The sequence below is a fragment of the Mizuhopecten yessoensis genome, unplaced genomic scaffold (assembly GCF_002113885.1).
Source record: "Mizuhopecten yessoensis strain PY_sf001 unplaced genomic scaffold, ASM211388v2 scaffold1749, whole genome shotgun sequence".
NCBI classification, from domain to species: domain Eukaryota; kingdom Metazoa; phylum Mollusca; class Bivalvia; order Pectinida; family Pectinidae; genus Mizuhopecten; species Mizuhopecten yessoensis.
The window spans coordinates 240,686-251,183 of NW_018404202.1; the positions used below are offsets into that span (position 1 = coordinate 240,686).

The window sequence follows — 10,498 nt, forward strand, 5'->3', positions numbered from 1 at the left end:
GCAAAAGAGGTTTATTCTGGGTGTGCTAATATTTACATAACAATGGCGACAAAATCTGGGGTTGTGTCTACCTGTAACACAAGTTAAAATTGAAGCGAATAAGACCGGGAAATAAACAAAGAAAGTCCAGAAAATGTCCTAGAAATGCTATGAACTTGGCCGCTACGTATACTCCTGACCCATACATAACACAACCATGGCCCTGTGTTATTGACCTGTACCCAGCCAGAATCCACATCCTGACGTACAGTGGCCTGGGCGGTCCGGTTCGGAATGCTACATGATTTCAAAGTATTTGTCTAACCTGGTAAACATATATTGATGTCAGTTATAGCTCAACTAGCTATCACCAAGAAGTAAAAGGCCAATTGTCATTTAAATTATTCATGTAATGTTTGTAATTGCGAAAGAAACGAGTTTTCTTTCTGGCAAAGACATGCGCGTAGCAATACCAGATACATGGGTGGACCTTCGGTGAAGCGTGACGACTGATTAATCAATGAGTGTCAATATTAGCGGACATAACGGAACTCGTGTACGAATTTTGAACTGTTTAAAGGAGGGCCAACACGACATGACTGTACGATAACACGCCCTGAAATGAATGTTAGATTTAAACGAAGAAGAGAACGCTCTTACAGTTTGGATATTAATGTACTCGGGACCGTTCAGGACCTTCCTCTGGAGTAATTTCACAATATGGCTGTCCAAGGGATAATTTCTGTTTGGACATATTCTTTACTTTTCTGTGTTTTACACCTGTATATTAAAGGTAAGACTGGTTAGGGTCTCACATGTAAAACAAACAGAAGTGTAGTCAGATTGTTTTATTCCGGCAGGTAGAACCTATTTAAACTGGAATGCTTTCCTGTTTGTTTGTAATTATTTCAAAAAGCTTTTCAACTAATGACAGAATAACATCAATAAGATCGTTTGTAAGCACCATGTTTCTCTATAAACGTGAAAGTGTCGTAAGGTTTTACTATGGGGTAAATACGGAATACTGAGGATATATAGACAAACAGTGACGGTCTAGTGTTGGGTTACACACGGTTGTACCTGAGAGAGTACTAGTATAGATAGGTATTTCTAGCAGACGTTCTGGTGGATGAGGGATCTTACAACTAAGTATTATATAGAAACTTTTGCTGATTTTTCGTCTAAACACCTGTCGTCCTCTCACGAAATACACATTCACGCACTCGTGTGTTGGATGTGTAAACTTTCAGGTCGTATACAGACCCATATGTTGTAATCTGTATGCATGATTAATTTGCGAGCTACGTGGAAACCTTTACATAAATTGTTCCCTGGTCGATAATAATAATAATAATAATAATTGGAGGTTCTTATAAACCGCTTTATCACAACCTAGTTCGTAGGTCGTCTCAAAGCGGTTCACAAAATACTACTCCTATATACTTAAATAGATGTATAAACCTATTGATATATTTTTTTAAGCAATTTTTGAAACATGTTATACAAAAAAAAAATGTCGTATTAACGAAATATAATCCAGAAATAAGTTTGACGTTACGGTACGTCATTATAACAAACTTGTTTTACGATGCAGTATCTAATACGATATGTCAACATGTAAATATAGGAAAAGGTTCAACTGAATTGTAAAGTGAAACCAAGTCAATAAACCAGCAGGTGATTTGATCTACGAATACAGCATGTAGATCAATTTAGATTTCATAATTTGGTTTGAATCTTAATTAAAACTCGAGTACAAAACATGTTCTGCCAACGCCTTTTGTATATGGGAACACTGATTCTACGTTTGTAAGCATACACTATTCACCAAGAAATGCACAAATAATATGGACAAGACCTGTTGTATGCACAAATGTTAAGTACCGTTATGGGTAGTAAGGCCCACATGGACGAGATACTCGGGCCAATAGACTTGTAACGGGACAAGGTGTCGGCCTCCATACCTGTAATTACAGGGTACTCACACATACACTATAGAATTCGTGTGTTTCTCCGAGTCATGCGTCATGTACCTGATGTATAAAGTCATAAAGGCATGGCCATGAATTATTTAATTGCTGTAAAAGTCTAATAACACTTTATCATTGAGTGACGTTACCCGGATGTTCACATTGTATCTTCCAATGAACGCCCCGTGACCAGATCGGCGTATCACACGCCACATGCACGTGACCTCACGATGTAATATCCGGCACGTGATAGAAAGGGTGTGAGGCCAAATTTAATAATGAACAAATATAATTGATAATAATGTTGAGTCATCTTTGTCACATACATGATTTCGAGAGATACCCATCTACTGATATGTCCCGATTTAATTTTCCGAGTCTTAAAGAACAATTTTAATAACTTTCTTGTTATTTATTAGCAAATGCATGGCCGACTAAGTACGAACAGTGTGTCGTATGAGTTTATCTCGCTGACTTTTGACACGCTTACAAAAACTATTTTTGTCCATTCAGGAAGTGGGGAAATTCATTGAAACATGCGAAAGTTTGTTGTACATGAAGCCACTTTGGGTATTTTCCTGGAGCGTCTTTCCCTTTGTTTACTCAACAAAGCTGTACATTCTACAACTTGAATGCCTCCTTTACATCTCTCACATGCCGTGTGCACCACTGTTTCAGACGAGTTTTCTGTCGACCTGTGTAACATCATTGTGGTTGTGACATGAACACTAAATTTAGCATGTCATGAACTACCCCTATGTCTGACAGATAATTTCACAAGTGTGTAGAATCAGAAAAGTATCTACATTGAACAACTTCGTAATAGTTACAAAAACACAAACTAGTTCGAAAGGTTTGTAATCGAACATGTTGGGGTTTGTTGCTTAAGTGTCAGTCCAGCAATGTCATGCTTTCTAGTTATTTCGTAATCTCAAACATTTTTTTTCTGAAATAGGAGAAATAAACCAGTGTACACGTACGTAGATTTACACAAAAGACGCGGAGGGCCGCTTGACTGACACAGTCACATATTGTATTTATCTTTCTTTAAAGAGTTCATTTTAACAGGCTGTTCCGATCTCCTTGCTTGATTTTTTTATATGAAGTTTCAGAACATTGCAAATATTAAACGTTTCCTTTTGTGTACCTAAGATTGATTGTAGCATAAGGTAAAGTTATCCTAAAGCCATTCCGACCCGTGACGAAAGATTACCCTAATTATCTCTTACGTTTTTATCACCTAATTCCGGTATGATGTTGTAAATATTCCCTTCCCAAATGTCCAATGAAGATCCTTGGTACGTAAGCTTCAAAAGCTAACGATAGAAATGATGCCAATAGCTTAAACTTGCGCAATATTTCTACACGTTATCCGCAATACTTATATTTACGTTTTCTCTGCCTCTTATGGTGTTTTTTTTAACTTATAATTTATAATTTAAATTAAAAATGCCCGCCTTATCGACAGACCACACAATTTCGTTCAATAATTTGAACAGCGTACTGTCGAGTGCTGAGTGGCAAACAAAGTAGTACTTTGAAATTTTTACAAACACTTCAATTTTATTCCACAAATCAGTATCAATACAATTGCTTATGATATGTCTATAGGGGGATTTTAGTTTATCAATAGAAACCTGAGCTGAAAGTTAGTTTTAAATTATTTCGATTTTCCCCCGGAACAAATTTCGCGCATGGATAAATACAGTGAACACCGACCTTGACCATTACGAGGGAATTATTTTTAGAAGTTAATTCGAAAGTTTCTCTTTGCTCTTTTTATGAAGAATCGAGACGTGAATTTATTTGTTGATTGTATGTGAATCTGACTACAATCGGTAAATTCTATAACAGCCTCATTATTTGGCATGTCGTGATCAAAAGCTGGGGAAACCGTGGCTGCGAGACGCCTGAAACTGATATCGTTTGAAGTGATTGATCTTGCGACGGAGCACAGGGGTTCGTTACAAATGCCTGAAATGTTTATGTGTGCCGTGACTCATATCAGTAGGTCTGTAACATATATGTCAGGTAGCTAGGTCTATAGAATATGTGTATTTCAGACATTTGTAACGAACCCCTGTTGATCAGTGCAGTGTAACAGACGATATTTCTGATAAATTGCATGAGTGTTAAAATTGGATATTGGATATTGTTGTTCCGGTCAGTGTTGTATTAATACGCTAAGAATTGTGTCTCGTGCTGCATGGGAATTAAAGTCCCATCAACGACACAGCTTTCAAAGAGGCTATATAGTGACAATGTCATGCAAATGTAAATATAAGGTCTTGAAGTAATGTCCGTTTTATCCATACAACGCGATTGCTGACTTCGTTAAAAGGTTTATTTTTCTCATCAAATGTGTTTAATAATGTAAAGTTTTAATAACGTTTTATCGATCTCCTTTACTCACTGTAGTTTACATAACCTCGTACATTGTACCCTCCTTGTTTGCTGACAGGACTACAAGGCAAAGCCAGGTTTCTGGGCTAAATTATACATCAGCTTTCATTACTTGTACGGTACGGCGTGTATATCGATGCGAGCCTAATGCCTTTCCAATGTGTACTGACCAACAGTTATAACGTTCTATTTAACGAAAAGAAAATCAATTTTTAAAAGTTACATGCAACGTTTTTTGGGGGAAATACAATGTATATGTATTTTTTTCTATTTCCAGGCGTTGTGTGTTCAGAATGTACGGATCTTGCAAGGATACTGGAAGTTCCAGGTACGCATACTATCTGTACCCCCGGGAACATATATTATCTGTACCCTCGGGTACGTCTATATTATCTGTAAAATCTGTACCCCCAGGAACGTATAACATCTGTAACCCCGGGTTCGTATTTATTATCTGTACAATTTGTACACCCAGGGACGTATACAATCTGTGCACCCCATGTACGTATAATATCTGTACCCCTGGGAACCTATTTTATTTGTACCCCCGGGTACGTATTTATTAGCTGTAACCCCGGGAACGTATATATTCTGTACCCCCGGGTACGTATTTATTATCTGTACCCCCGGGAACTTATATCATCTATACCCCGGGGATCAAGTCAAACCAATCGAAATTCCTGAACTATTCTGGTTATCATTCACCCAATTGAAGTCATATAATTTATAGTGACTATAATTATTACCTGAAATAATTCATATAATCTGGGTTATTTTTAGTTGTGTCTCCATGCCAACCTACGGCATCTCACGTGACCGGAAGTGGTGTTGTGTTCGACTTTTATGAGAGCAACAATTTAGTAGTGGACAGCTGTTCCTGCTCGATCACGATTCCGTCGACAACAGACTTTACACTGTCAATGTCTGCATACCAAGGTTTGGGTATCGACATCAATTCGGGGTGTGGGTCTAGGATCGAGGTCAATTCCAGCCGATCAGGGTCACAGGTCATGGAATGTCGAGTGTTTGGATCTATTGCTATGAAGGCTGGGGAAAACGCAGCAGTGACACTGTTCAAAGAACAAAATGGCGATGCTCGGTACTGTATGCTAATGAGTACAGGTCAGTTAGATACCATTTTCGGATACAAATTCTTACATTTTAAATATTATTTTTTTATATTTTGTTGTTGTTGCCAAAATGTTAAAATATTTTTAAAATATGAGTTTTTAGAGGCTGACACATTCGGTCTATCAGATAAGTTGAAGGTAGAGACAGGTTGTATGATGTTTGCGAAACTGGTCAAAAGTATGATGCTCATTTGATCTGTATGTAATTAATTTTAATAAATCATCAGGAATTTAATAAACAATTAAAGTTGTATCAGTGCCATTGATTGTAAACCCAGCTGTAACGTTTGTCACTATAAACAACTAGTTGTTGTTAATAAATAACTTTATAGAAATGTTCTTTTGGATTCAGCTCCATCGTTTATAATGGACATAAACTGTGAGGCCGTGGGATCTCCGCCTACAACAACGACAAAAACAACAACAAACCCAATGACCACAACAACCACAACACCACTACCACCAACAACAACAGAACCAACAACCACAACAACAACAGAACCAACAACAACAAAACCAACAACCACAACACCCACTTCTACATCACTAATCACTACTACAACACCTACTTCTACCACTGTTACAACAACACTTGCTGTTGCGTCACAACCTATTACAACTACAGCAAAAACAGCGACCACAACAACAAAACAAGTAACAAAAACAACAAAACCACCAACAACCACTACAACAAAACCACCAACAACCACTACAACAAAACCACCAACAACAACACAACCGTTGGTAACTACAGTTCAATCTTCATCGCCAACAACATCGCCATTGTTGTCATCCTCGACCGCTATATCTACCACGACTACCACGACTGCTGGGGCCGGTACAAATGAAGGAGGTCAGGGAGAGAACAGCGGCAACGACAATCGTATGTTTATATTCCTCGACGCTACTCTTACTTTGAGCAATCAAATACATTTGTTATGTTTTATATCATAATAGAAAAACATCCCTGTGCTGAATTTCAATCCCAAAGTGCTTGTGGATGATTGAGATTATTTTCTATTTCTTCACCAGTTATGATAATCATCCCTGTGGTTGTCGGGTTCTTCCTCCTCCTCCTGTTACTGGTGGTGGTCACACAGCTGGTCAGGACGTAAGTATACAGTTATCACCTAAATGTCTCAAGTCACTGACTTATGACGTAACCCAGAAATTAATGGATTTACATAATCATATCAACATATTACCATATCATGAGTAGGACTTCAAAAATAGTGCGTGCTGTATTCCTTAATCACCAACCTGTATCTCTCGCTAACCGTAACTACTATCGTTGACTACTCACTAACCGTAACTACTATCGTTGACTACTCGCTAACCGTAACTACTATCGTTGACTACTCACTTACCTCAACTTCCATCATTAATGAATCAACAAGGTAAATACCATCATGAATGAATCACTAAACGTTGCTATCATAATAAATTAATGACTTATCGTAACTACTATAATGAATTAATAACTAACCTTAACTACCATCATGAATTGATAACTAACCTTAACTACCATCATGAATTAATCACTAACTTTAACTACTATCATGAATTAATCACTAACTTTAATTAGCATAATGAATTATTAACTAGCTTTAACTACCATAATTAATTAATAACTAACCTTAACTAACATAATGAATTAATGACTAACCTTAACTACCATCATGAATTAATCACTAACTTTAATTAGCATAATGAATTATTAACTAACTTTAACTACCATAATTAATTAATAACTAACCTTAACTAACATAATGAATTAATGACTAAGCTTAACTACCATAATGAATTAATGACTAACCTTAACTACCATAATGAATTAATAACTAACATTAACTACAATCATGAATTTATCAGTAACCTTAACTACGGTCTTTAATTAATCGCCACCCGTATTTTCCGTCCTCTATAAACCATCACTTCACATAAGCACTATCCTGGTGATTTTTGTATCGTATTTTTGATCAGGAAAAAGAAGCAAACAAAGGACCCGGATATGGAGAAATTTAGATTTGGTCACACATTTCCTAAGCACAGTGTTTTTCTACATTCGACCGGCATGGTGGAAAATACAAAGTACGACAGTAAGGAGGATCTTCACAGGTATAGTGACCGCTACATTAGCGTTACAAACCCTGTGTACAACCACGGCGAGGCCGAACACTTACCGGACCTTACCGACCAGCAGGTCACAGATTTTACACATAACTCTGAGCCAGACAAAATTATTTCTGAAATAACACTAAATGACACTGAAGTAAACAACGAAGCGCCTTTGTATGCCGTTGTTAACAAAACTAACACAAATATTTCTCTTGACCTTTCGAAGATGTCCGACTTCAGCAGTAATAGCAGCAGTGAGGTAAACAGTATTGGGATGCTGGAAGAAAACGAGAGAAATTTGAGACACGAAGAAACTTTTCATTATTAACTTTAGTTTCATTTCAAACATTAAATACTGGGCATGTTTTCGGTCTAATGACGAAGTAAGATTAACACTTAGATCCCCTCTATTCCTCTGTAGCAAAATCGTTGTTTTTGTATGCGATGGGTCGCATGAATTTTTCTGAAATATAAATACTGTATGATAATATAATTTTTGAGTCTTTTTCTTAAATACCATGAACCCTCTACTAATCACGTGTTATTTAGTTAAAAGACAGAACTCGATTGAACTGTTCTGTGATAACAACGTACAACGTACAAACAGAAACATTGTCAGGCTTCAGTATTGTACTTACAGTGTACACACAGAAACATTGTCAGACTTCAGTATTGTACGTACAATGTACACCGTGAAACATTGTCACACTTTAGTAGTGTACGTACAATATAATGTACAAACAGAAACATTGTCAGACTTCAGTATTGTACGTACAACATACAAACAGAAACATTGTCAGACTTCAGTATTATACGTACAACGTACAAACAGAAACATTGTCAGACTTCAGTATTGTACGTACAACATACAAACAGAAACATTGTCAGACTTCAGTATTATAGGTACAATATAATGTACAAACAGAAACATTGTCGGACTTCAGTATTGTACGTACAACATACAAACAGAAACAATGTCAGACTTCAGTATTGTACGTACAGTGTACAAACAGAAACATTGTCAGACTTCAGTGTTGTACGTACAACGTACAAACAGAAACATTGTCAGAATTCAGTATTATACGTACAATGTACAAACAAACATTGTCAGACTTCAGTATTGTACGTACAGTGTACAAACAGAAACATTGTCAGTCTTCAGTATTGTACGTACAATGTACAAACAGAAACACTGTCAGACTTCAGTATGATACGTACAATGTACAAACATAAACATTGTCAGACTTCAGTATTGTACGTACAATATAATGTTCAAACAGAAACATTGTCAGACTTCAGTATTGTACGTACAGTGTACAAACAGAAACATTGTCAGACTTCAGTATTGTATGTAGAACATACAAACAGAAACATTGTCAGACTTCAGTATTGTATGTAGAACATACAAACAGAAACATTGTCAGACTTCAGTATTGTATGTAGAACATACAAACAGAAACATTGTCAGACTTCAGTATTATACGTACAACATAATGTACAAACAGAAACATTGTCAGACTTCATTATTATACGTACAATGTACAAACAGAAACATTGTCAGGCTTCAGTATTGTACGTACAATGTACAAACAGAAACATTGTCTGACTTCAGTATTGTACGTACAACGTACAAACAGAACCCTTGTCAGACTTCAGTATTGTACGTACAATGTACACCGTGAAACATTGTCACACTTTAGTAGTGTACGTACAATATAATGTAAAAACAGAAACATTGTCAGACTTCAGTATTGTACGTACAGTGTACAAACAGAAACATTGTCAGTCTTCAGTATTGTACGTACAATGTACAAACAGAAACACTGTCAGACTTCAGTATGATACGTACAATGTACAAACATAAACATTGTCAGACTTCAGTATTGTACGTACAGTGTACAAACAGAAACATTGTCAGACTTCAGTGTTGTACGTACAACGTACAAACAGAAACATTGTCAGACTTCAGTATTGTATGTAGAACATACAAACAGAAACATTGTCAGACTTCAGTATTGTACGTACAGTGTACAAACAGAAACATTGTCAGACTTCAATATTGTACGTACAATGTACAAACAGAAACATTGTCAGGCTTCAGTATTGTACGTACAATGTACAAACAGAAACATTGTCAGACGTACAACGTACAAACAGATGACGTTTGATAGTTATATGTGTGTTGTTTTTAATGGCTTGATGAGTTTTAATCAAACGATAGTATTTTTACATTGATTGTATAATCTGAATAAAATATATATATACGAAACATATTTAGTTATTGATTTCTGTTTCTCATTTGTATCTATACGACATCTGTTTCTCATTTGTATCTATACGACATCTGTTTCTCATTTGTATCTATACGACATCTGTTTTGACAAATGCTTTTAAACATGGAATATGGAAATCAGCAAACGATATGTTACATTACTTGTATATCTGTCTGTTCCATCTTATTTTGTTAAATGATTCTTATTTGTATTTATATCAATATTTAAGACATTCTTAGTTACCTTAAATAAGTAGGTGTCACTGTTCTATTTGTTAGTAACTTAATAGACACAGTGCTGTCGAAGGAATTAGTTACATTATCAAGTCAATATGTCCCTTGGAAAGACACAAAACATGAACAATTACATATCATACTTTTATCACATAACTGACCCATTTTTAGTCATGTCAGAAATATGGTATTACACACGTGTAATAAAACCTTAAGGTGCTGTGATTGGTCAAAACCATTTAAACATATTCCTACGTCACTACAAAATAGTGAACTTTATTAACTGATTTTTACCGATAAAGTTTAATGTTTTTACTATCAATGAATTTGAAATGTCATTTTTTGTCATAATTATTTCCATTGTATAAAAAAATCTGTTGAATATTTGAAAA

The 10,498-nt window shown here is 35.9% G+C and overlaps 1 protein-coding gene across 2 annotated transcripts; it reads left to right on the forward strand.

Moving 5' to 3' along the window:
• The first annotated feature begins 240 nt into the window (after positions 1 to 240).
• On the forward strand, positions 241 to 8,529 carry LOC110440272 (cell wall integrity and stress response component 1-like). Of its 2 annotated transcripts, XR_002461732.1 has the most exons (7): positions 241 to 772; positions 4,630 to 4,680; positions 5,133 to 5,474; positions 5,835 to 6,365; positions 6,515 to 6,593; positions 7,466 to 8,415; positions 8,504 to 8,524. XR_002461732.1 is itself a non-coding variant. In XM_021483249.1 (6 exons), the coding sequence occupies exons 1-6, from the start codon at positions 700 to 702 to the stop codon at positions 7,926 to 7,928; spliced, it is 1,539 nt and encodes a 512-aa protein (XP_021338924.1). In that variant the 5' UTR covers positions 241 to 699; the 3' UTR covers positions 7,929 to 8,529. The 2 variants fall into 2 exon arrangements, 1 of the variants encoding a protein (XP_021338924.1); XM_021483249.1 differs by having other exon boundaries at positions 7,466 to 8,529.
• Positions 8,530 to 10,498: the final 1,969 nt, after the last annotated feature.

What these genes read in the sequence shown, in the direction of transcription:
- LOC110440272 (XM_021483249.1), top strand. Translation starts at nt 700, where the DNA reads ATGGCTGTCCAAGGGATAATTTCTGTTTGGACATATTCTTTACTTTTC. An exon ending in AAGGATACTGGAAGTTCCAG is followed by an intron (nt 4,681 to 5,132) that starts GTACGCATACTA and finishes GGTTATTTTTAG; the next exon opens with TTGTGTCTCCATGCCAACCT. An exon ending in GTCACACAGCTGGTCAGGAC is followed by an intron (nt 6,594 to 7,465) that starts GTAAGTATACAG and finishes ATTTTTGATCAG; the next exon opens with GAAAAAGAAGCAAACAAAGG.